Raw genomic sequence first — 26,750 nt, 5'->3', positions numbered from 1 at the left:
CTGCTCTTCCTTATTCCCTTAGCCATCCAAGGCTAACCATGCGAGAGACAGGACCCCTTCTGGAGAGAAGCCTGAGAGAATGAGGAGGAAGGTGGAGACCATGAGTGTTGGGTGAGCCTTTTCCCACCACGTGGATCACAGAGAAGCAATGTCAACCTTGCTTATCCCTCCTGGCAATGGGTGCTCATTTTTATTTGACAGCAACCTATCGGGTAAACAAGCTGTACACTCTCTCACTGCACTTTTTCTATTCCAATCATGCCTGGAGGAAAGGTTATGGGGTTGCCTGGAATGCCCCGCCTGCCAGCGTGGAGGCACCAACCCTAACACTGCCGACAACCATGGGATTATCAAGACACTGGCCTCTAAGGACTTTACATCAGCAAACAGGACCACTTCAGGAGAACCAAATCCACAGGCAAAAGGAAAAAATGTCAGAGAAGGCTTGGATGCATATAGGTCCCTGGAGAAACATAAAGGAAAATCTCCCCCGAGCCACCTTCTTAGCTGCAAAGATACTGTACTTAAACAAGAGCCTCGGTAAAACCAAAAGGATATAAATGCATTTCACAGCTTAAACCAAGAGCTTCCCATTGCCCACAGCCTGCATCCCTGCCTTTCTTTCATCCTCAGCCTCTTTAGGACCTTGCACAAACTTCCAGAAAACTGCATCTCCCTCCCTCCCTTGAAGAGCTGAGAGCATTCATGATTTTTAGGTCCACACACCAAGTAAGTGGAGCTGGAGAGTTGGGCAGGATGACGATGCGATGAATTTGTTTTTAAAAGCTGCTGGTACCGGTTCCTAGATGTTAAAAAAAAATTTTTTTTGGAAAATACATTGTGTTGGAATACCGTGGCTAGCCGTGGAGGTTTGAGCGCAGACACAGATGACGACACATTTAAAGGGGCCCCATATTGCTTTTAAATAGGTCACCCAAAGACATCAATTTCTGGAGAACAACAGCAGTAATGACAACCCACTGGCACTGTCAGTTCCCAAATAGATCACAGAGGCAGGCCTGCCGAGCCACGCTTTGTCCCTCTCCTCTGTCAGCCGCAGCCTGCCACCTGTAACACGGCCCCGCGCTGAGCCGCGCAAACCAAGCATCCCAACCTCAGCTGCGAAACCTCAGGAGGGCCCCGGATGCGTCCCCTGCTTAAACACCAGCTTGTTCCTCGAAATTTACAGCAAACATTTCTGAGCACGTCCTCGTTACCCACTGCATGTCCTACGTGTCCCCTGCTCCCCACCACGCCTCCCCAAATCATGTTCCTCTCTGCCTTCATCCTCCCGCGCTCCGTCCCCATGGCTCCTCCCTCCCTGTTGATCATGAACGGAAAGGAAACGCGTCTGTGATGAAGGGTCAGGGGTCACTGGGGAATCACTCATACACCCAGAGCAACACTGCTGTTGCTGGACAGCAACAAGCCTTCTTAACAGAGGCGGATCCACAGAGGGGGAACCAGAAGCTCGTGAGGTCAGGCATGCCTTAAGAAAAAAAAACAAAAATCACAAATACAATAATATGCACGGGGCCTTGAAAAGGGACCATGCAAGTGAAGATAGGCCAAAAGTTTAGTTTGGTGGCAAATCCACCTCCGCCTCTGTAATAATCTCCCCTCCCACACACACAAAGGAAAAGGGAGGAATAAACACAGAGGAAGGGAGTTTGGTTTTGCTATCTGGGAAGAGAGTCAGAAGACAGCAGGAAAGCAAGAAGTGCAAAGGATGAATCCTGGAGCTCCGTCTTTGACCGCCAACGCTGGGTGGGCTGCCAGCCACTTCCTGGTACCTGGGAAATCAAGGGCGAGTCTGAAAAGGTCATGCGGTCCATCCAGTGATGCTCCAGCATGGGGAAGCCGCGCAACTTCCTCGTGACCCATGGGTCCATTCCCAGGCACTTCATTTCAAACCAGGGTGGGAACTGAATACTCAGATTCATTCATTCTCTCTTATTCTCTCTTCGCCTCTCTTTCTTTCCTACTGGGAAGAGCAGACCTCTTGGGACTGGCCAAGCTGATAACCTCCTGCACCAGGAGTTTGACATTTTGCTTATCATCAGCAACCAGGGAGGCAATGCTCCATTTCACAATGGAGACACAGGCCATTTGTGTTAATGAAGGCAGCCTAGGAGCGATATAAAATGCTAGGTTGAAGATCTGGTCTCTCGAGTCGCAGGGCCACCTGCCAAACAGGCAGCATCTAAGCTTGCCCTCACGCTGTCTACCTGCAAGATGAATGGCACTCTCACCTATTCTGTGGGACGGTAAGTCCTGTGCTACCCCCTCGATGGGATGCCTTGTGGACCGGAACACAACATTTACGGGGCAAAGAGCTCTGAATCCAGTCCAGCAGGCACCACCGCTGTCAGTGACCCCAAGCTCTTAGGCAGGGGTAAAATGGTAATGAAATTAGATTCTAGATGCTCCCGAAATTCCCCTCCTTTTCTTGCTGCTGCCTCTCTAACAAGGATGAAGGAAAATGACAGAGGTGGGGGTAGCTCAAAGGGAAGCCTCAAACCTTCTATGAAACCAAATTGACACAAAATTCATTCTTAAACCCACCAGGCAGCCAACAGCCCAGAGTTAGGACTCCTTCTTTCCCAGAGACTATGCTGATCATTTTATATGTTTCGTCTCCTTCTGTGCTCTCAACTCCCTAACGTATGATTTCTTGTTATCCCTGCTTTGCTGCAAGGCAGGACAGCACAGTGGTTAAGAGTGTGGGCTCTGAAGCCAGACCCTTGAGATATATACTCCATTCCAGTCTCTCCCTGGGGGGAGTTACTTAGCCTTTGTCCCTCAACTTCCTTATCTACAAAAGTAGAATAACAATAGTGTGTCAAGAGTGGTTCTGAGGGTCACAAGAGCTAATACAGATAAGACCTGGCCAGGTGACTGTCAGCTGTTCTTATCTTTGTTGTTATTATTATTGTTGAGGATGCTGAAGCTTCCAAACCATCTCCAAAAACCGCATGTAAGTGGACAAGCCTTCACGTAAGTCCAGAAGCTGTGCTCTTAAGCATAGCACCAAACCTTGATCAAGTTTTTGATTTCTCTGCTCCTCAGTTTCCTCATCTGTGAAATGGGGCTAGTTAATGGTATCAACTGCATAGGAGTGTTGTGAGAATTAGATGAGACCATGCGTAGGAAGCACCTAGGATTTAGGCCGGGGCGGTACTCAAAAATAGTAAATAACATCACTAGTACTTTTTCTAAGGAAGGCTGCTTGATCTCTGGAGCCTTGTCCCAAATCCTCTCTCACTCCATTTCCACCCCCCACCCCTGCCCCTGGGGCCTCACTTCTCTAGAGCCAGTGACCCCAGTGCAGTAGAAGACATTGGGGAGGGCCTGTTAGCTCCATCCCCCCAGCACACAGCCCACACCCCACCTCTTCTGTCCCGTGAACAGGGGACTAAGCTGACGGCAGCTGCTCTGGGACAGCCTGTGAAGGGAGACAGGGGACTTAAAGATAATTAAGATGATTAGCCCCCCAGCGCTGGGCCTGTGGTGTCTCATCACCAGATGCAAATGCAAGTTCAGGGCTCCTGGAAGGCTTCTGGCAGAATGCCCGCCCTCCCCTCAACCCTGCTGAACCTGAATCAAGCCTTATCCAAGGCCCACCCTCTCTGCAGCCCACAGCTGGAGTGCAGACTGGGGTGGAAGGAGAAGGCTGCTCTCCTGTATCACAGAAGGGGGTACAAGGAAGAAGGGTCTCCTGTCTTTACAGGGAGGCAGAGACGCTATTGTGAGGAGGGGGGTGGGGGGAGCAGTTAAAAAAAAAATTGCTCTTCCCTTGCAGTTAAAAGAAGGATAATTGGAGCAAGTGGCAGGCGGCGGCTCTGTCATTTAGCATGCAGCATACCCAGGAAATCTCGCTGGGTAATCAGGAGGAGAGGACGAGAAAGAGCAATCAGACCCCTATTCAGGCTCGTTTAGCGACAGCCCCCGCTGGATGGCTGGCTGACTGGGCCGGGGGAGAGCAGGGCTGGTCCTAACGCCCGAATGCTGGGTGGGAAATCGAGTCCTCCCTGCTTCTGGGCTTGTCTCCACCCCAGGCGGAAGGATTCTGAAAAGGAGCTAGACTGGCCTCTTGATGACTCACCACTGCCCACCCCGATCCTAGGCCATAGGGGTTGACTGAGATTAGGAAAAAAGCCACATTACTATTCAGGCAGCAGGGGCAAGGGCGAGGGGAAGAGACGGTGATATTTTTATACAAGTGCCCCAAACTCCTCCCAAACATGGGAGGAGCCATGGCAATCACTGGGACCTTTGCTATAGCATCGGATGTCTCTGGCTCTTGGTAAAGCCTCGGGGGTAAGCACCTCTTCTTGGAATACCTTTCCATCTTAGTTCTGGCTTTGAGAAATGGGAGAAGAAACGGAACGTTCTCCATAAAAAAGAAAACTAATTGAAATTCACTTTCGGGATGGCACACGAAGGCCACACAGTGGTACTGAGCCATCCATCAAACCAACCTGAGTAGGATGTCAGCTTCAGACGGCGGGAGGGATGGGGGATGGATGGGAGGCTAGTGGAGCCTACACCACCGTGTGCTTGTCCTCAGATTCTGGCCCCTATTACCTGCACCCACAGCTGCACCTCACTGGGGGATCCCCACCCCTGAAAACTTAACAGCTGAGACTCAAAACAAGCCGCTTTTGCCCTGGGCACCTGCCTAAGTTAGCAGGAAAAGATAGACAATGAACCGATTTTTCTTTTTGCTGACTCAACAGGACCTCATGTCACCTCACTGAAATTAACCTAAAAACACGGGTGTACAAATGATCTTTGACACAGGTAGACCCACGGATTAAGATCTGATCATTAAGATCTGATTGTAGAGATCAACCTGTGGAAACTTCCCCACCTTTCCTTGGCCCCACCCCACCTGCAGCAGGCTGGTTTCAGGCTAAATGAACTCTTCAGAGAAGCTGGTACTGAAATGGAGACACTTTGGCAGTGAACCAGTTCGTCATGGCTGTAAGATTGTTGAGAAATTCAATACCTGCACATTCACAATTGAGAATGTTTTAAAAACAATCAAGCTAAACTCATGTCAAGGTAATCACAAGCCCCCAATAACCAACGAGAGGGCTGCTGTCTGGAGGCTGCTGGGGGCACCTCTTTATTGTCCAGTGAGCTTCAGAGATGCCCCAAAACAGGACTGGGCTAAACAGAAAAAGCCAGGTGAATATGTCCCAGGCAGCAGGATTATATTCCAAACCAGATAGGCATAATTGTAAAGTTATTTTGAGGCAAGATTTAAAGTCATCTTGAACAAATCTAAAGTTGAAAACCCAAACATTTGATTTATAAACATAACAACCTAGAAGAAGAACAAAAAAAGTCCAGGACCACTCCCCTCTCTCCCCATCATGTGCCAGAATGTTCAATGTGACCACTAGCTGGTTTGGGAGTCTTGGGATGAAGTTTCCCCAAGTAGGCTGTGTGGGGTTCAGTCTGCAGCCAAAATCTTTTGCCACAAGAAACAGAAGATAACTGTGTCCATAACTCGTCCCCCGCAAACCCAAGTCTCCCACAGCAACTATCTCCAGGGTCTTGTGGGTCTTACCTAGAAAAGATACCCAATGGGAGGTCAAAATCACCCAAAGCAAATAGAAGAGATGGGCCCAGCCGTGCGTTGTTCCTGGGGTGCAGGATGGAGACATTTCTGAGCCACTGAGGCATGAAAAGCCAGACAGGCCAAGCAAACATCAATACCGCCAGCATGCTAGAAGCTAATGGACCGCAGAGAGCGCCTCCAACAGGCCCCGACCACATTCATCTGAAGCTGCAGGAGCCCTCCCAGCTCTTCCTGCCCTTGAACTGCTAAAGCATGAAACCCTCACACAATCAAACAGCACGGCCCATCCTGCAAAGTGGGATGATCAGAGGCTTGGTACACAGGACCCACTGCTGGGACCAAGTCCCCGGGGATTTCAGTTCTGTGACATTTGCAATTTAAAGTGGGTGAGAGATGAGGCAAGAGAGGCACCCTCACTGCCCGCTTTACACTGTCTTTAGGAAAACGGGCAGGTATTTGTTTAGGCTGTTTGTCTTGTTTTATGCAGGTCGGCTTGACACTCAGCAGCTGCTGTGGGTGTTTTTTTTTCCCCTTCATATTTTACAGGTGAGTTTTCCCCCTGCTTACTCTAAAAATTAACTGTGTGGAGAGAACGGATATTTTCTAAAAGCCTGAGATGCATCTTTGTGATTGATTAGACATAATGACAATTACCAGGAGCAACAGGCTTCAAGTCACCAACAGTAAATGCTGGTACCTCCCCCAACATCCACCCTCACCTCAGCTGTTGCACTGCTCCAAACCAACCAAGTGTTCGTAGTTAGTGGAGTGCAGTTAATACTAAGTCTGTTTACTGTATTATGTACCGTGAGAATAATGAAATATGCTGCGTTTGCCTTCTACAGATAGAGGCATCAGTCCATAGCCACGAGATGGTCTGAACCCTATAGAAAAAAAAACCATCATTAAAATATATATATTGTATTTAGCTAATAAAAAGTTGACTGCTTATCATCTACTCAGAAGAAACTCCTCTGGAGACCTCAAACAAACATACACACACACCCAAACCAAAAAAATAAATAAATAAATAAGAGAGAGAAGAAATTGTATACATATACAGTATAGAGATTTCTTCCTGCAGAAAAGTGCTGATCCAAACCTGCCCAGAGGAAATGAGTTCTTTTTAAACACAAAAAGTGCAATCAGGGATAATCAGCAAGTTAACAACACACTTGCAAACACTCTGGTCCCTAGAAAGGAAGAATGCCAGCTTCCAATGCCAGTTCTGAGAACAGAACAGATCCTTTGGGCGAAGGAGAAAACAAGTGTTCGTGTCAGCCTTCAGGAAGAACTTTCTCCAAAGCCCAGGAGCTCTGGAACAGCGGTCAGCTCCAGGGGGACCTGCTTGTGGTAAGTGCTTCAGTAACCACTGTCCCCAGATGACTCTGTGGGTTCGGGCTGCCTCTACCCCTCTGCCCCATCCCTCCTCCAGTGGACTCAGTGAGGAATAACAGAGGTCAAAAAAGGACTTCTTGCATGTCTTGCATCTCCCTCTCTGGCAACCCACCCACAAGAAGGGAGGTGTGATGGCAGGCCCAGAAGAGGAAAGAAGCACTCTTGCGATAGCCCATACTTGACCTACAAGGAGGCTCCCAAGAAGATCCCCAGGGTGTCCTGGTCTCCAGCATATATCACCTGTGAAATAAACTTTGTTTTGATTTAAAGAAATGTTTTAATACCTGCTAGTAGATAACGTTCATATCAACCACAGCTTTAGGAGTTGGGTGGTTTCAGGGAAAGTGTAAGGAACATCTGCAGACACTATTTTGAACTACAAATCCCAAGGCAGTAGGGTAGCACGTGAATGAAGGGATTGTGGGAGTCTGCACTAAGACACTCACCTGGCCCCACCTACCTGACCTCCCTTGACCTGTTGGTTCCCACCTTTAGCTGCACAGTGGAATCACCTGGGGGTCTTAGTACGAGGAGGAGAGAAGTCCCCCCCCAAAATGCCCTGTCTACCCATCAGACACCTTCCAGAAGACTGTGGGAGGAGGGGCACGGCTGAAGGGCTGGGTTGACAGCAAGGCCCGGTGTGGACCCACAGTCTATCAACCCTCATTCTTCTTTGCACCGGCATTCCTTATGTTAGGGACAATAAGGAGAAAGTGATGCAGAGTGTCCTGTCTATTCACAAGGGCCCAATTCTCAAGGGATCAGGAGGGCCATAGACAGCCACTCTGCCCCTTTCTATCTGACATCTGGCCTTGTACTGACCCTTTGAAGCTTCACCGCGGTGGAAAGAGGTGAGCTGGGGCTCAGATCCTATACTCGACTCTATTCAGACTTTTGAGCAGAGCCAAACATCTGTGTAAGGAAGGAGCCCATGGTTGAGTAGTCAGGATTCTCTCCTGCTGAGATCTGATGGATTTTTCCATTGAGAGAAAGCCAAGGATTTCTACCACACCCTCGGGGAAAGAGACGCAATTATCTAACAGGCAGCTAAAGAGGCGGGTCAATGATAGAACTGGTTTCCCTCCAGGCGATCTTGATCCTTACCCAAGCCGTCAGGGGTGGGCTCGAGCCTCAGAGGGGTAGAGAAGAGGACCCTTACCTTCCGAGCACAGCTTGCCGCCATAGCCGGTGGTAGAACAGTCGCAGGTGGGGTGTCCATCCAGGAGAAAGCAGATGCCGCCATTTTCACAGGGACGCTCGCCGCAGGGCCCCTCGGCATCCAACTGAACACCCTGACTTCCCAGAAGCCGGGGCTCTGAGTTGCCGTACTTGAGATCTGAGATTAATCCCTTGAAGCTGGGCATGGCCTGCACCCCATCAAGGGTCAGGGCAGATGGCCGGATGTCGGCGGGAACGCCGCCCAGGAACAGGTCACTGACCACGTCCATGTAAGGCCGCTGGGGCTGCAGCTCCGCGGACCGGCCCTCCCCGTCGAGCACGAGCACGGTGCGCAGGCGGTCGCGGCTCACCATGACGAAGTGCCAGCTGCTGTCGTTCACCCGCTTGCCGGACAGCACAGCGGTCTCCGCACAGTCCATGCTGAGGCGCAGCTGCACACGGCCGTCCACCAGGGAGAGGCAGAGGAAGTCGCAGACGCCGCCGTCGTCCAGGTAGAGGAGCAGCCCAGCGGACACGTTGGTCTTGAACTGGAAGCTGAGGTCGCTGCGCGTGCTGGCATCCCAGCGGAGGTAGCGCGCCCACTGGTTGGGGAGGCCCATGAACTCCAGGCCCAGGCAGAGCCCCAGCAGGGATCCCAGCAGGAGGCTCACCTTCAAGGTGAAGAACACCGAGTGCATGGTGAAGCTCATTCTGGCCAAGCCCCAGGGGCCCGGAGGCGGGGAATGGCCCTCGGGGGACAATCCCCCTGCCCCACCTCCTTTGAAGTGGAAGGCAGAGAGGAAGAGGAGATGGCTGGGGGACAGAGAACACACAACAGAGAGGAGGCACACACACACACACAGGAGGATGAGGAAGGAGGAAAGAAAACCAGAAAGCCCCTGGTGGGCACCCACAAGCAAGAAATTCAGTAAGAGACAGAGTGGGGGAAGGACGGGGCAGCAATAGAGGAGGTCAGTCAGGCGGGCGGGGGACAGTGAGGGTGCAGAGTGGGGAGCAGAGTGTCCTTCTCCAAGAACAGATCTCAGCTATCCAATGTGGATCCGGAGGCCTTGATTTGGGCAGGAGAAAAGTACACGGAGGGCTGGCTGGTGGGTGGAAGCCTTCAGCAATGTCCACCTCTGGGCAGCAGACCCCCAAACGGCCCAGCCAGGGAGGCCGGGGAGAGGGCTGGGGTCAGGGGGGCCGTGATGGAGGAGGAGCGAGCAGTCAGGTGAGCCAGACGCAAGGTAGAAACAGGCCGAGGACCAGCCCTGAAGGCCGACCTCCTAGCAGCCGAGGGCCGCGGGGAGGGGAGTAGCCGGAAGTTGAAAGCTCAGGCAGAGCAGGGCCCGGGGCCAAACGAAAGTGGACTCAGGCTTCATGGTCCACTAGGGGCGGTCCAGCCCATAACCTGCCTCCCAGGACTCCAGAGAAAAGACCTGCAGGAAGGAGCGGGGGAGAAGGAAAGGAAGATTAGGGCCCCATGTGAGGAAAATACTGCACCCTATTTCACAAATATTGATGGAGTGCTGACTGCGAGCCCGTCTACTCTAGTGAGTCCCAGAGCGCTTAGTGCTTTAAGCGACAGGGAAGGCCTGGGGTCTTTCAGAGCCATGTCAGGACCCCAAGCTCAGCTCCTAACGATGCACTCAGGTTTTCCATGTGCAAAGAAGTATCAAACCCGCCAAGCCATATCAGCACATTTTTACAATGTTCATATCACAGGGTCACGTGGCCAAAATTTAATTTTCAGGTACGTGCTAACATTTTAGATACTCAAATACGTACATGCAGTTTTAACTTGTTTACCTATTAAAAGACATGAACATGATAGTGGTTTTTGTTTGTTTGTTTTAGATTTTCTTTCTCACTTTGCCAAGCCAATGTCTGGTGTAGGCAGCCGAAGACAGATCCTCACCTTTACTTTTTTGAGGGAATTATTTATAGGAGTCAGTGAAAATAAACTAGAAGGTGAGTAATGAGCAAAAAACATTCATCTCTTAACTAAATGTTGGAGAAAAGGTCTTGTGGGGGGTGGCAGGGAGGGAATGTGCTTTGAACCTTTTAAAAAGAAAAGGCTGAGTATATCCTAGTTCTTATATATGGAACTTTGAGGAAACTTCTTAACTTATTTGAGCTTCTATTTTCTCACTCATAAAGCAGAGAAAATAATAGCCTTTTTACAAAGTTGGAGACAGGATTCAATGCAATCATGTATTAGAAGATTCTAGCATGAGGCTATAGCCACAGTAGGTGAACAATGAACGCTACCTGTTTCTTTCCTTATTTGTAAGGAAGGATGAGAAGAGGGCATCGCTGGTGTATGTCTGTACGTGTGAGTGTGTGTATGTCTGCAAAGGGGGACAGTATATTAAAACATACATTTTTAAATTTAAAAAAAAAACAGAATGAACAACAAATGAATAGTTAAGGAATGTCACAGACCTAGAGCATATCATGCGTGTTGTATACTGATTGTAAATGCACCAGCACCCAGTTAAGGGGTGGCTGACTGAAGGCAGACTCTGGTCACAGAGCTGAGAGGAAACTTCTCTGTTCACATGAGAGCAATGAGTGTAATTTTCAAGAGTTATGCAAGTTGCTGCTTATTAATTGGCATGCTTGATAATTCACCATGGTCGCTGTCAGACCACTGTCTAGTATTTTTATGATGGCTGCATTAGCAAAGCTAGTTATTACTCATGCTTTGAAGAGGAAAACGCTGTTCCTTAAGCAGCAACAAACACCTATTTCCAGTGAACTCACAAGCCCACCCAAAAAGAGGCTGATTAAATCCATTATAAGGAAAGCCTCTGTGGTATAAAACATCCTGTACACACAGTGGTTCCCCAAGTGTGGCATGGGCATCTCCAGGGGTGTGAGGAAGTCTTAACTGGAGCATGAGCATAGCATGTGCCAAAACATATAGGCTTCGCACAAGCACAAGCCAAACCAACTTTTAAAATGCCAGCAATTTTTGGACCTCCCTGGGGCCTCCCTGGTGACTCAACAGGTAAAAGAATCCACCTGCATGCAGGTGCTACAGGAGACATGAGTTCAATCCCTGGGTCGCAAAGATCCCCTGGAGGAGGGCATGGCAGCCCACTCCAGCATTCTTGCCTAGAGAATCCCATGGACAGAGAAGCCTGGCAGGCTACAGTCCAGAGGCTCACAAAGAGGTGTCCATGACTATAAGTGACTTAGCACGCACACACGGTGGTACAGTGGATAAGAATCTGCCTGTGGATACAGGGGAGGCAGGTTGGATCCCTGGTCTGGAAAGATTCCACAAGCCCCAGACAACTAAAGCCCGTGCACCACAAAAGCTGAGCCAACACTCTGGAGTGTGTGAGCTGCGACTACTGAGCCCACGTGCCCTAGAGCCGCCCCCCCCCCCCAAAAAAATCAGCAGTTTTTGAGCTGGTTGATGACACTTTGGTAGCATGAAATCAGCTACGCTAGAATATTTACACCACAGAAATAGGCAAACATCACGAATCAGGATCTGAGAAGATGAGATTTAAGGAAAGCCTTGAAGGAGGATGAGAGAACTAGCTATGTAAATGTCTGGGAAGAAGGTTCCAGAAGGACTAGTGCAAACACTAGTGCAACATCCCAGGGGAGAAGAGAGACCCTTGTGCCCAAAGAGGGCTTCTTCTGGTCCTAATATCTGCCATGTGTACATAATTTTTTAATCAAATTTTTTTAAAGTATTTTTTTTTTATTGGAGGCTAATTATTTTACAGTATTGTAGCAGTTTTTGCCATACATTGACATGAATCAGCCATGGGTGTATATGTGTCCCCCATTCTGAATTTTTTAATCAAATTTTTTAAAGGGACCACTTTTAGGGAATGTGCTCAAAGGACAGTTGCTCTCCTATCGCTCCCTCCATCATGCATCTGATCTAGAAGAGTGGGGAGCAAGGCAGACGTGACGAGCACAAAGCCCAGGTCTCTCCAACGAAGTATCCCACGCCGGGAAATATCAATGAGCCGAGAATGTAAAGATCACATGGCATGGAGGGAGCCCACGGTGTCTGAGTTCCAGAGGCTTGGGAAAGTGTTTTCTCAGTGACACTACCCCTGGCTGCCGCACCTCCTTCTCTACTTCCCCTCCTGCCAGTTTAGACCTAGGAGTCTAGCTCAGGCAAGGCCCAGGCTCAGGTGGCTTCAGCCAGTGGGACCCCCTTGGTGGAAGGCAAGGACATGGAGACGGAGGGCCCGATGACATGGATGAGCAGGCACATGGGAGTCCCTCTAAATGGATGGCCCTAGAAGCTTTCGGACTGATCTAGATGTCAACCCTCTGGGCCTCAGAAAGTCACTTGTGTTTCTGCAGAAATTAAATGACTTGCTCAGTTCAATCTAACTACTTATTGAGCTCCGATTCATCCAGTCACTCCTGGATCTAAGCAGAAGAAGACACGGTACTTGCCTTAGGGGCGTCACAAAGTAGTGGGGCCAAGTGTACTTTAGAGAAGAAAGCAGAACAATAAAAGAGTCCATGCTATGAAATCTCCCTGGGGGCACAGACCGCTTCACCCTGGTGCTGCCGCAGGACCTTGGCTCCCATGGAGTGGGAGCTTGAGACACATGTGTAGAAAGAATGAACAATATAAGAAGCTGAAGAGCATCCTTGAGGATCATTTGTGTTTCATGAGGTGACCTCTACACCTCTCTGTTTCATACAATGACAGCAATCCTGCACCTCCAGGCTTCCCTGAATGCCAGGCTCAGATGACCCCTCAGGACAAAGCAGCACATGCCAAGTGATCTGGGGTAACACATGAGTTAGGAAGTAGGCTGCCCAGGACCACTCCCTGTGCAGAGGATCATGGGAATTTACCCCGTCTGCTTTGGGGTGGTCGCTCAACCCTGCCTGCTGAGCCTTGTCCATCAGACTGACCATTCTCCCCTCCTGCCCAGACCAGCACTGAAGATACCGACAGTCCCCTGCCTGCATCGTGGGGAATCAAAAAGGCTAACAGGAAAACCAAGCTTTCTTTCCTCTTCACAGGCGCTGGGCAGAATCTGATTTCAGGACTGGTAGCATCAGAATCAGGTTAACCTAGACTTGATGCCCTATGGACACCAAAATTCTCTCCTACAGCTCTTGCATTGCTTTCTTGGACCATGGACATTCCTGTGACCTCTGGGAAATTGTTGCAGTGGCCCATGCTAGAAATGACCTTCCATTTAATATCAAAGCCCTCAAGCCAACTGCCCCAAGCGTTCACCCTTAAGCCTTCTTTAACCCTCTGCTAGGGCTGTGCTGCTGCTGCTGCTGCTGCTGCTGCTGCTAAGTCGCTTCAGTCGTGTCCGACTCCATGCGACCCCATAGAAGGTAGCTCACCAGGCTCCGCCATCCTTGGGATTCTCCAGGCAAGAACACTGGAGTGGGCCGCCATCTCCTTCTCCAATGCATGAAAGTGAAAAGTGAAAGTGAAGTAGCTCAGTTGTGTCCGACTCTTCGCGACCCCATGGACTGCAGCCTACCAGGCTCCTCTGTCCATGGGATTTTCCAGGCAAGAGTACTGGAGTGGGCTGCTGCCCCCTCCACCGGTCAGCCAACTGCTCCCCTATCCTGAGCCTCAGGAGGGCCCAGACAGCCACAGGGGCAGGGAATTTGCTCCAATGCCTATGTGGAAGGCCCAGGCTGGTGCAGAAGCTCAAAATGCTTGTCTGCTGTCTGAGAACCGAGCAGGAGAGGGAAAGTGAGTGACATTATCTAATTGCCAGCTAATCTACATAATTATCGAACAGCATACTTCTTACGTGGGGTTAGCATCTTTGCAAATGTCTCATGATCCGGCTGCTTGGGAGACAGAAGGGCCCCCACACGACTCCAACACATGGGCTATTTACCACTGGCACAACTCGAAAGATCCGGCTGCCACGTACCCTTCCACTGCCTCCCTATAGTTCCTCTGCTTCCTTGAGACAGATTCAAAGGAAAGTGGGGCCTGTGTTGAGAACCACGGACGGTGGGAAGGCGTGATGAAGGCTGTCCTCAAAGCCTCAGACTGGGCTCATCAGTTCCTCCTCTGGAACCTCCCATCAGCATCCCTCTAAAGTCCCTCATCAGGACCAGAAAGTCCCGATGATGGCTCTCTGTTGGTTCTACCTGCCTCCCTTTCACCATACCCTTTGACCCACTTTGAAGGTAAAATGATTTTCACCACCAATCTCGGTCCATGTCATTTAGGTGGGGTTCATCCCAACCCCAGATCTTGGGACCCAGTTTAGCCACTTAGGACATTGCAAACTCCTGCCACAGTGATTAGCTTAGGGATGGGTTTGTCACCCAAACTGAGTCAAATTAGAGTTTACACTGGAACTTTTACTGGAATATTGGGAGAAGGACCCTCTTTTTTTTTTTTAACCTCATGGTCAAACGATTAGAGTGACATCCAGAATTGATGAGAGATAGCACTGTTACTGGAGAAGGCAATGGCACCCCACTGCAGTACTCTTGCCTGGAAAATCCCATGGACAGAGGAGCCCGATAGGCTGCAGTCCATGAGGTCGCTAAGAGTCGGACAGGACTGAGCGACTTCACTTTCACTTTTCACTTTCATGCATTGGAGAAGGAAATGGCAACCCACTCCAGTGTTCTTGCCTGGAGAATCCCAGGGATGGGGGAGCCTGGTGGGCTGCCGTCTATGGGGTCGCACAGAGTCGGACACAACTGAAGCGACACAGCAGCAGCAGCACTGTTACTATTCAAGATAATCTTGTCTAAAAATGAAGACAACAAAGAAGGAGAGTCAAGAGATGGATAGAGATGTATTTCCAGTGATGTTTCTGCACCTAGATGTAGCCAGACCTGAAGCCCAAAGGATCCTGGTTTCATCTCATGAACCAAAACTTTCTTTTTTCTTTTTTTGCTTAAGCAATTTGGGGTTGGGTTGTGACTGGGAGTTCTGAATAACACATTCCTAATGCTAGATCTTAAAAATCTATCATGACATATCAAGAGAAGCTTCCATTTCACATGGCCACCCATGCCTGTGAGGAATCCCTGTAACTTGGGAGACATGTCAGATTTCTCACCCCTACCACCAATGTTCTACACCCACCGTGCCCATGTCCTTGGCAAAAGCAGAGGATGTGGGCATGCTCTATCCCCAGGTGCTTTGAAGGGGGCTGCAGGCTCATTTTTGCACAATGGCGTCAGAGATTCACTGTCAACCAAGCTACGTCCCTCTTGACACCACAGCACGAGGCCGGCCCCTCACGCTTGGTACCCTCGATCTTAATTCTACAGCAGAGGCTCTACTGCAGGAAGTGGGGGAGGTGAAGGCATGAATTCTCTCCAAGACATCAAAGCAATTCAGGGTAGTGATGAAGAACATGGGCTTTGGCACCAGACAGAGTTGGATTTAAACTCAGACTGTCATTACCATAGCTATTTAGCCTTGGGCAACTCTCTGAGTCTTTGTTTATTCATCAGAGAGAGAGAGAGAGAAGGAGAGAGAATGATAATACCTATCTTGTAGGGTAGCTTTGGACTTTATTAAACTTTAAAATGTATAGCAGTATAACTACTTTCTGAAAATTGCATGGTAGTAGCTACTAAAGCTAAATATTTCTGTCCCATGACTCCACAATTCCCCTCCTGGGACTCCACAATTCCAATACCAACAGAAATGCTTATGTATGTCCAACCCAAGTCATGCACAAAAATTTTCATAACAACACTAGTCATAATAGCTGAAACCTAGAAAATAACCCCATGTTCATCTGCAGTAGAATGAATTAGTAAATTGTCGTCTATTCATGCAAAATGCCACACAGCCCTGAGAATGCCTGGCCCTATGTCCAGATAGTCATATGGATGCACCTCACAGAACAGCATATATCCTACATGTTCCATTTATGCAAAGAACAAATCAAGGCAAAGAAATCATCCTCTACTGATATATGTCAGAATAGTGGTTACTCTCAAGGAATTAATGAGTGGAAGATGGCAAAGCGGGTGAAGTAGTTCTGTTTCTGGGTAAGAGTGGCGTTGCCCACAGTGCTTAGTTTGGGAAAAAGTATCAACAGGGCTGCACATTGATGACTTGAGCTCTCATCGCTATCTATGTTATACTTCACTGAAAACAATACGCTTCCTGATACATAGCATGTGCTCACTTATTATTTTATTTGTCATCTGAAGGAGAGTTTTAAAAGAAACATATTACTGGTTTCCACTTAGAGGCTGAAACTCCTTCCTTACAAACCCCTAAGTTAACACCAATCTCTTATCTAGGAAAATACGGGCAGACAGGGAGAGCATCATCCTTCTCTCTCCCCAGGCCACTTCATACCCCAGTTCTCCCTTTCACGATTTTTCACATCTAAGAGTCTCATCCCTCCTCATGTCTTCTCCTTTCCTGTGACATCTGCTGAGCTGCTTTGGTCTCAAGGTGCCTCCGCCACCAAGCTCACCCTTATCCTGGTTTGCTGTCCCTGTCCTTCAGGAAAAGGTCTGAAGATCTCAATTCCAGTCCATCAAGGGCATTAAAGTTTATGTTGTGCTGAAAAGGGAACAGAGGTGGAAGAGAAGAGTTTTTTTTTTTTAAAAAGTCTTGAACTATAGCACTTCTTGAGATACTAAGTTTTCTGTAAGAACTAAGACGTAGTCACATCAGACTAAAATAAATTCCTTTTCTGGGAATACTCATCAATGACAGTAGAGTCACAATGGAGTTGTATATGGACTCCTGCCGATCCTTTGGGAAAGTTTCTCATGTTATGAGGGATGTAAGGTGGACAGAACCACAAAGACTTGTCACTGGCTAAACAGCAGCATTCAAAGACAGTGTGGTGGTTAAAGGCTTGGGGAGGTAGGCTGTCATCTGAGGTCAAGCCCTGGATGAAGGGCTTGATTCATATTCATCAAGAGCCTGGACAAAGAGGGAAGGGCCATGGGAATAGAAGCCCACTCACCAACTGGTCATGGTTGTGAATGAACTGACACTGAGAGTTAGAATGTGGCATCTCTCTTCCAATTTAAGACTGCCTCAAACCCCTAAGGCTACTGCTCTTGGCATTGTTGAGTTGGCTCTGTATATCCAAACACTTTGGTACTTCAAAGGTTCAAGAGGTCGCAGTAGGCCTGAACCACAGCCTGTGTCTAACAAGAGGAAATCTAACGGAGATAAATGGAAAGTTAGACAACTTGATCCTCCAAAATAAACAACCCATGAGGATAGAAGGTACAATTTCTAACTATATAGGAGATAAGAATTGAGGAATGACATAGACAAGAGGTTTTGTGGTTGCCAGATAACCAAATGCAATTTTAGACTCCCTTAATTATGATGTAACTTGTAGGAAAAAGGACATGAAGATCTGTGTCAATTTGGTGCTGGTCATTAGATTTTTATTCTGAGCCCCACTTTTTGAGAGAGGTGTAGGTGAGTTAGAGGGTAGTGAATTGGAAGTCTTTTGTTTGAAATTTTTAAGATCATGGAGCACCCATGATGTAGATATATCACATCTTGTAAATAACTCAAACCCTGCCAGGTACTTATATACCCAGTAGAAAGGAAAATGTGTGTATGTGTATTAGTCACTCAGTCATGTCTGACTCTTTGTGACCCCCACGGACTATAACTGGACAGGCTCCTCTGTCCATGGGATTCTCCAGGCAAGAATACTGGAGTGGGTTGCCATTCCCTTCTCCAGGAAGTCTACCCAACCCAGGGATCAAGCCCAGGTCTCCTGCATTGCAGGCAGATTCCTTACTGTCTGAGCCACCAGAGAAGCCCAGAGAAGAGAGACCTGAGACCAGATGATGTAAAGAGCTAGACCAAAGGTGAGAAGTTGGATCTGCCTCGTATGGGCTCGATAAGGCAGAGATCAATCTGTAAGGTCCAAATAGAATACAGGTATTAGACTGAGTACCCCTTTCACAGAGGTTAAAGGCATGGCCTCTGGAGCCGGACCTCCTGAGTTCAAATCTACTTGCTTCCTGTGTGACCTGGAGCTAGTCACTTACCGTCTCTGAACCGCAATTGCCTCATCTATAAAACAGTTAATAGTGAGTAACCATGGTGGGGCACTGATAAGGGTAAACCCCCAGAGCAGTGCTGGGCACGGGTAAGTACTAAGTGCGTGCTAGTTACTGCCGCTGCTGCTGCTGTGACTGACAGCCTCGGTGTTTGTGTTTCCTCCCAGCAGCAGGCTGATTTGGGTGCCTCAGGAGGAGTAGCGTGGACAGATGGACGTCTTTTTAAACCTCATCCCATGACACAGACAATGGTAAGAGTCACACCTGAGTCTCTTTGCAAGGGGAACCTTTGAAGTACCAAAGTGTTTGGATGTACAGAGGCAACTCAACAATACCAAGAGCAGTAGCCTCAAGGGTTTGTTGCAGTCTTAAATTGGAAGAGAGATCCCACTGCCCTCAAGGATAGAACTCTGTCCAGTGAATGGAAGTTCTAGAGAAAGTGGTTATGTCTTTGTCTTACACACAGACCACCTCCAGATAAAGTGGACTACCCCATCACAGGAGATATCCCAAAAGAGATGGGATGCTCTTTGGAGTCACGTGTCCAGTACTATCTAGATCTCTGTATGAGGTGCAGCAGAGTCTAGAAGAACAAAAGATGACTCTGGCATAGTGTGGCCAGGGCAGGATTCTCAAGGGAGGGGGACTCACATGGAAACTTGAAGGACACGGGGCTTAGGCAACTGAAGAGAAGTCTGCTGTGGGGGAAGAACACCAGCCCAGGAGTCAGATCCAGGCTCTGTCTTTCCACTCACTACTGGGCAAGTGACCCTTTGGGAAACTCTGTGAGCTCTCCAGTTTTTGTTTCTTCTCTTAAATTAGAGGGAACGGTGAATACACCTTCCAAGATGGTGTGAACACCCAAGGAAGTAAAAGCTACACAACCTAAGGTAATAATCGTGCCTTCCTACCATGTGGACACTCCTCTAAAGTTCCCACCCAAAGTAACTCATGACATTAGTCTCTTCCCACCTACCACTTCTACGCCATCCCCAGGGCAGTCCTGAGTTTTCTAGCGGGCCAAACCCAAGCACAGCAAACTCTTCCCCCTGACCACAGAACTCAGGCCTTGCAAGGAGCTGAGGGGTTCCCCAACATCCCAGATGCAGCCAGGACCTCAAGAGGCTGTGGTCACTCCCCCTACTCCTCCTCCCTCCCCCCATCCCCTCCTCTCCCAACCAGTAGGCTTTCCAAGCCATGGCTCGGAAGCCATCTGGCTGCTGGGAGAGTTAATAATTTATAATGAAGATAATCACCCTTCAAGATCCTTGCCTCTTGGGACCATTAAAAAGGACTCAGTTGGGAGTCAGTGAGTTCTTTACATGAGGGGACAGGGAGAAGGGGAGAGGGGAGGGAGGGATGGGGGGAGGAAACAGCGAAAAGAAAGGGAGGGGGAAATCAGCTAAGTGCTCAGCTGACCTTGGCCCCCTGACGGAGGGGGGGGGGGGGGGGGGGAAGGAAAATTATTCAGTCCAAGAAGACAATCTTATCCAGCTTTCGCAGCACCAGCCCAGCAAGAGTGCCATTTATGGGGCTTTTCTCCTAGCCCACTCTCTCTACACAAAGAGAAAAAAATCAAACGCATGCAAGAGATGGGGAGAGAGGTGCAGACCAGGGAGAATGAGCCTGCCCGGCAATCACATCTGGGCTGCTGCTGGGACGGCACTTCTCTGTTCTCTTTCCAGGGCACAGTGAGGCCCCCATGGTGCTAATTATTCCCATCACTTGACAAATTCTCCATTAACAAAGCACGTGGGGCCAGAGCCGGCGGGGGTAAAGCAGAAAGGACTCACAGAGGCTCTGGGCAGACTCGAGAGGTGCAGACCCAGAGCAGAGGGTCCCCAGCTTCATCAGGGGGCAAATGCAGAAACTGGCACAGCCCCATCTGTGGGGTACATCTTGGAGGTGTGGGGTGCAGACCGGCTTCCTGCCTTATAAGGCAATGGAGGGGGGTGGAGGAGCACATGAGGGCGGGGATGATAATGGGGTGGGCGCTGAGCCAGGAGGTCTGGGGCGGGCTGAAGACAGCCTCTCTCGGAAGAAGGCAGAGCTGATCAGTGCGTTCAGGACCAAGGCAATGGCAGTTTGGTCCTCCCATGAGTTTGGAAAGGCTCATCATTCTCCCAGTGCACATGTCTTATAATAATAGCAGCAGCTACATGTATCAGTAGGTTTCCCTGGTGGCTCAGACGGTAAAGCGTCCGCCTGCAATGCGGGAGACCCGGGTTCGATCCCATCCCTGGGTCAGGAAGATCCCCTACAGAAGGAAATGGCAACCCACTCTAGTATTCTTGCATAGAGAATTCCATGGACAGAGGAGCCTGGTGGGCTACAGTCCATGGGGTTGCAAAAGAGTCAGACACGACTGACTGACCTCACTTCACTTTATACATATCAGTAGCAACCACAGCAAGCACATGGATCACACTCGCTCTGTGCAAGGCACTACCCCAAGAACCTTACACTTGGAGCTCTTTCACCTTTACAAAAACTCTAACAAGTAGTAACTATTATTATTCCTATTTTATAGATGAGTAAACTGAGACCCCCAAGAGAGTAAATAGTTTTCCCAAAGTGTAAAGGCTCAGATGGTAAAGAGTCCGCTTGCAATGCAGGAGACCCAGGTCGGGATCCTGGGTCGGGAAGATCCCCTGGAGGAGGGCATGGCAACCCACTCCAGTATTCTTGCCTGGAGAATCCTCTGGACAGAGGAGCCTGGTGGTCCATGGGGCTGCAAAGAGTTGGACACAACTGAGCACACGCACACACATAAATTGTTACCAACCCTCATACTCTGTCCTGTAGAGAGACATGAACATCTGGAGGGTGAAAGCAATGAAGGGAAGGCAGTGGCAAGGAAAAGACACAGCTAAAGGACACTCCTGGGACCCTCCCAGATCAGGGCAACTTATTAGCAGCTTAGGAGCTTTGAAGGAAGGTGGGTACAGTGCCTGGCACAGAGTCAGTCAGAGCTAAATGTTTGCTGACTCAACCAAGGTAAGGAAGCAGACAGAAATTAGAAGAATTCAAGGGACAGACCTCTGGATCAGACCACTGGCAGATCAGATCTGGTATTTCATTCCTGACGGTATAACAGGCACAGCTGCCCCCCACTGAAGATCAAGAATGTCAGAGCTCAAGAAGACAGTGACAATCACTTGATTCCAACCTCTCATCCTGTAGACAAGAAAGGGAGGGAGGAAGGAGCCTGGGTGTTCAAGCTAGTGACCAAGATCTCACCACTGGGCAATGCAGAAGTGGCATTAGACCCTAGGCTCTGAACCCTTTGTCTAGGGATCTTTCCATGAGAACAACAGCTTTCCCTTCTTACGTCATCAAGATCCTTATTTCTTCCCAAAGAAGAAAACATAATGCATCAAAACCCAAAACATAACATTGAAATGCAGAGTTGCTCTGTAGAAGTGGAAGGTGAAATCTTTTCCTCCACCTTGACTTATGGAGTGGTTCTCAAGATTGTATCATCAAAACCTGTAGAGTCCCAAAGAACAGTTTCAAAACCACTGCACCATATCAACTTCAACATATAATGGGCTATCTCTAAGAGCTCCCACTGTCCCCTCAGAAAGTCACAAAGAAGCTGTAATTTATACAAACTTCTCTGGAGCAGATTTGCCTTTTCATTCATACTAGCTTGGGACTGAGTATGGTAACCACAGAAGCCCTCACAGGGGCTAGCGTCAGTATGCCCATGACAGGATACATTCCTCAAAGTTACCAACCTCTGCATGACAGGGCTGCCTATTATTTGTCTTGAGTTTCTCTCCAGTAAATTTCAAGTGATGTCCCAGCCACACACACCACCCCCATCCCCACCCCAGCTCTGGAACTCTTTCTAAGAGCTAGACTATAGAGTCACACAGAAACAGATTCTTATCCTAGCTCCACCACTTCGGAACTCTGTAAACTTTGGTAACTACTTAATCCCTGTGAACCTCAGTCCTCTCATCTGTAAAACAAACTTTCCTCTGGAGCAGGAACTGGCAACCCACTCCAGTACTCTTGCCTGGAGAATTTCATGGAAGAGGAGCCTGGTGGGCTACAATCCATGGGGTCGCACAGAGTCGGACACGACTGAACGACTAACGCATGCACATCAAGTCTTGTGAGCGTTCAATGAAGGGGGCAGAGTGTGTGCATATAAAGCTTCCAGCAGAAAGTATTCAGTACCTGTTAGGTGTTCCATCGCCGTCACTGCTACCTCTCTGTTTGTCTTATTCACATGATTCTAGCGTTAATGGCCAAAATTCTTCACCTCTCTATCTCTAGACCCTTTACCGTCTAACATTACTACACTTGACATCAAGCTCAGACACGTGGCTTGCTTCGGCCGGATGGGATGTTAGCAAAAATGACATGAACAGAGGCTTGGAAAGTAGTTTTACATTTTATTCTTGCTCACTCTTGTTCCTCTGCCATGAGAACATGCCCGAGCTCACCTCCTAGAGGATGAGACATGTAAAATAGAAGCGATTCATTCCAAAGAGCCCCAGTTCTGAGGCAGCTAAAGAAAGTCCGTCCAAGTTCTTAGTTCCAAATTTACTGTGAGTCCTTAACAGGGACCTTCCAAGCCTATGAACCCCATGATACGGTCCAACCTCATCAGCTTCAGTGTCACTGCCTCGTCTGAAGGACATCACCACAGAGAAGCCAAAAGGCGGGAGCCTGGTGAGCGCCCAAGCTAAGTGGTGTGTCACGTTAGTGGATCAGCACAGCTTCTGCACACTGGGAGCAGAGAGTGTAAAACAGGCAATACGCATGGACACTGTCACGCATAACATGCTCGAATCAAACAAATAGACACCAAGTACCTATGAAAGGGAAAGTCACTCAGCTGTGTCCGACTGTTTGCAAGCCCATGGACTGTAGCCTGCCAGGCTCCTCTGTCCATGGGATTCTCCAGACCAGAATACTGGAGTGGGTAGACATTCCCTTCTCCAGGGGATCTTCCCAACCCAGGGATTGAACCCAGGTCTCCCACATTACAGGTGGATTCTTTACCATCTGAGCCACCAGGGAAGGCCGATAGCAATCTCATAAGGCTTGTTTAAAAATAGTACACACTAATGTGTGTAAAGTACCTAAGAGTTTATAAAACACTCTCATTTAACCTTTATAGCAGCAAGTAAGGTATCCATTTTTTCAACTCTCTTTTATATATGGAAGAAACTGAAGCTCAGAGAGAGAATGTGGCCTTGTTAAGGTTCACAGAACCAGTAAATTCAGGCCCTCGAACAGTAAGTCCTATGTTTCTATCATTATGTAACACTGATTAACATTAAATCACTATTTCTGGGATCTGTTAGATACAGAAGGTGACTACATGAATTTTCCCTTCACAGGTCCATGGTACACTTCACTAATCAATCACAGAACCTTTCTATTAAGGAGGATGGAGCCTCAGACTCTCTCTCAACCCAACAATCCACCCATACATCAACTACAACATCCTTATTAAATGAAACCTATGGGCTCATCCTGCAGTAATTAAACACACTGGATGGCATAAAATGGACTCATCTATGCCACACTTTGTCTTACAACAGATAATGAGTTACTACATAATGACGAACTTTTCATCTACGGTACTAATCCAAGATTTGCAATCATTCAAATGCAGTTTTAGTCGTCCTCAAAAGGTAGGAAGTTTCAATGGCATTTTCCTCTACAAAGTTCTAGGTTTAACTTAAAAATTAAAATTAAAATATTTGAAAATTTTTAAAATAAAAAATCAGTATCACTTTCAAACCCAGGGCTCTAAATAGTCTGTCAATGTGGCTTCAACTTCAGGGCTCAGTGAATAATTCTGTAATATTTATGGTCTTTTGCTTATCATACACTATTACACGATTGGGACTACCTCTAATTTTGCATTAATTTTCCCACTTTACTTATTAGTACATATTTACAGCCTAGCTTTAAAAAAATCTGCTGTGTTTGAAAGATAACAAAATTACATCTCTTCTTTAAAATACTCCACCTCTCAAAGCCAGACTGGGCTTTTGTTTTTCTAAGCTAAGAAAGTCTTTTCATAACCAGAAAGGTGAGAACCTAAGAGAAGGTGACCAAAGGGAGTTAAGAGACCATCATCTTCTTTTCATTCAACACAACTCATGCTTATTTATGCATTCAACAAACCTCCAATAAACACCTGCTACTTACCAGGAACCACATAAGGGCCTGAACTCTCAAAAAAACCCAGCCAGAGCTTAGGGAGTGAGGGGAGATAAGCATGCAAGCAATAATCACAATGAGGTGATGGACTTTAACAAAGATGTACGACTATTACATGAGCAAAAAAGATGGAGCCAATGACTAGCCGAGAGGTAGAAGAAGACTTCTGAACTGCACTCCAAAGATTAAGGGGTTTTGTTAGATCATGAGGATGGTGTGCCAGCAGAGGGAAAAGCATGAATGAAGGCAAATAGAAGTCAAAGATCATGGGATACTCAGGAAGTAATACAAAGTTCTACTTGACTGGAATGTAGGGTGGGTAGGAGGTAAGAAGAGGAAAAAATGTAAAGCTCAAAAGCCATGTTGGAGGCAGAGTTCAAAGGTCTTAGGTGCCAATTTGAGAGATTTTTAAACAGAATGATGAGATAAAGTCTGCATATTACAGGTACTAGTTTTAAAAGAAAGACATGAGGACACAGAGAGACCAATTAGGATGTGATTGCTCTCATCCAGAAGATATGGAAAGAGCCTGAACTTGATCCCTATTCCTAGTTCTTAACCATCCATGGCCATTCCCCACACACCTGAACAGCCTGCCAACACCAGAGACCACATCCTATCCATGTAGCTAATCCAACAGAGGGAGAAGGTAGCTAATAGCCCCATTCCAGATTCAGTGCTTTCCCTTGAAACTGCCTGATTTTCAGAAGTCCTGACTCTATATTGTATTGAAATGTTCAGCCCTCTCAACCTCTGGCCACATGCCTATACAACCCAGTGCCTCGGTCCCCAGGCCTCCAGAGATACAGTTACCCTAGATGCCTTAAATCCTCCCTGGGGTGCAGGGTGCTCAGGGGTGAGCCATGGCTGCTCTAGGAATAGTGGACCAAAATAGAAGCTTAGCGGGTACGACCCAATTCTGAAACCTGAAAACCCACCTCCAACATCACCAGGACAAAGGATAACCACATGCCTAAACCCTTTGGGTGGTTCAGGCAGCCAACCCCATCCTGAGCAGAGAAAAAGAAAAAAAAAGAACACCATGAAGTTTGGTGCAAGTGCTCCTATGAAGGTGAGATGGGGATGACCTTCAGAAGAAATTCTACAAGGATTATTCCACCAGAATTAACCTCAACCCACATCCCCTAAGGGTTTGCCTGGTGGCTCAGCTGTAAAGAATCTGCCTGCAATGCAGGAGACCCAGGTTCAATCCCTGGGTCAGGAAGATCCGTTGGAGGAGAGCATGGCAACCCACTCCAGTACTCTTGCCTAGAGAATCCCATGGACAGAGGAGCCTGGCGGGCTGTAGTCCACAGGGTCACAGAAATTCAGACATGACTGAAGCAACTTGGCAGCCGTAAGCAGCAGTAGCACATTTCCTAAAGCGTGCTCTTTAGAAAACCAATCCCATGAAATACTCTAAAAACAAAAAGGGAAAGAAAAGTCTTCGTGATCAAATACATTTCAGAAACATTGCTAGAAACAAAACGTCTGTCAGTCTTCATTGACATTTGTGTGTAGAAGCCTGATCCCCAACGTGATGGTTTTAGGAGGTGGGGCCTTTGGGAGGTGATTGGGCATGAAGGGGGAGGCCTCATGAATGGGAGTAGGGCCCAGTAAGGAGAGACAGGAGACAGCTTGCTCCCACTGTCTCTGCTCCCTGTCATGTGAGGATACGAGAAGACAGCCATCTGCAAACCGGGAAGTGGTTCCTCCCCAGACACCAGATCTGCCTGTACCTTGATCTGAGACTTCCCAGACTCCAGAACTGTGAAAAATAAATGTTTGCTATTTAAGCCACCCACTCCATGGTATATTTATTATAGCAGCCTGAGCTGACTTAGACAGATATCAAACTGTTTTCCCTGTTTTAGAGATTTTTTCCCCCATTTTAGAGACTTCCAATGAACAATAGAATATTAAAGCTTCCAAGGAGCCTTGTAGGAAAGAAACGTGAATGAATCGTGTTGAGCCTCCCTCTTTCGAAGATGGGCAAACTGAGGTTTGAAGCATCTCCTAATAGCTCTGCATTGTTGGTTACTGTTCCCCAAGCTGCAAGTGAAGATAAGCGACCATGTGCAAGGACCATGCCTTATTCTCTATGAACGCCCAGGGCCTGGTCACCGGCTTGATACTCAAGAGGTCCCTAAACATTTGCTGACTCGTGTGGGCAAGAGCAAGTTTGGAGTTCTTTTAAGTGGAGAACAATATACAAGCTTTAAATATTTTATCATTCACGCCTTCATCCACTTGAAAATATTTATTGAGCAACTATTCTGTGTGTGCTGCTAGCGTGTGGGAAAGAGCCATGAATAAGGGAGGCCCAGGCTTTACCCTCAATGAGCTTACATCAGAGAGGGAAGGTCAGGAACCCTTGAAAGGTAGTGACAAGCTCCGCAAAGATCAA

At 48.1% G+C, this 26,750-nt stretch overlaps 1 protein-coding gene across 11 annotated transcripts in view; it reads right to left on the bottom strand.

Annotated features, from left to right (window-relative positions):
* The window catches only part of LOC129621864 (neurexin-3-like), a 300,739-nt gene that overhangs the window by 216,622 nt on the left and 57,367 nt on the right, over positions 1–26,750 (bottom strand). For 9 of the 11 annotated variants that reach the window (XM_055538781.1, XM_055538783.1, XM_055538780.1 and 6 more), the window contains exon 2: positions 8,148–9,585. In XM_055538781.1, the coding sequence (XP_055394756.1) occupies positions 8,148–8,856 (709 nt within the window). In that variant the 5' untranslated portion in view covers positions 8,857–9,585. Of the gene's footprint in view, positions 1–6,166; positions 6,475–8,147; positions 9,586–26,750 lie in introns of those variants that run through there. The other 2 variants (XM_055538775.1, XM_055538776.1) reach the window with 1 other exon arrangement.

Source organism: Bubalus kerabau, chromosome 10, assembly GCF_029407905.1.
Source record: "Bubalus kerabau isolate K-KA32 ecotype Philippines breed swamp buffalo chromosome 10, PCC_UOA_SB_1v2, whole genome shotgun sequence".
Lineage (NCBI taxonomy): Eukaryota > Metazoa > Chordata > Mammalia > Artiodactyla > Bovidae > Bubalus > Bubalus kerabau.
Note: the sequence above shows the minus strand (reverse complement) of the source record. Positions and strands in the feature narration are given on the sequence as shown.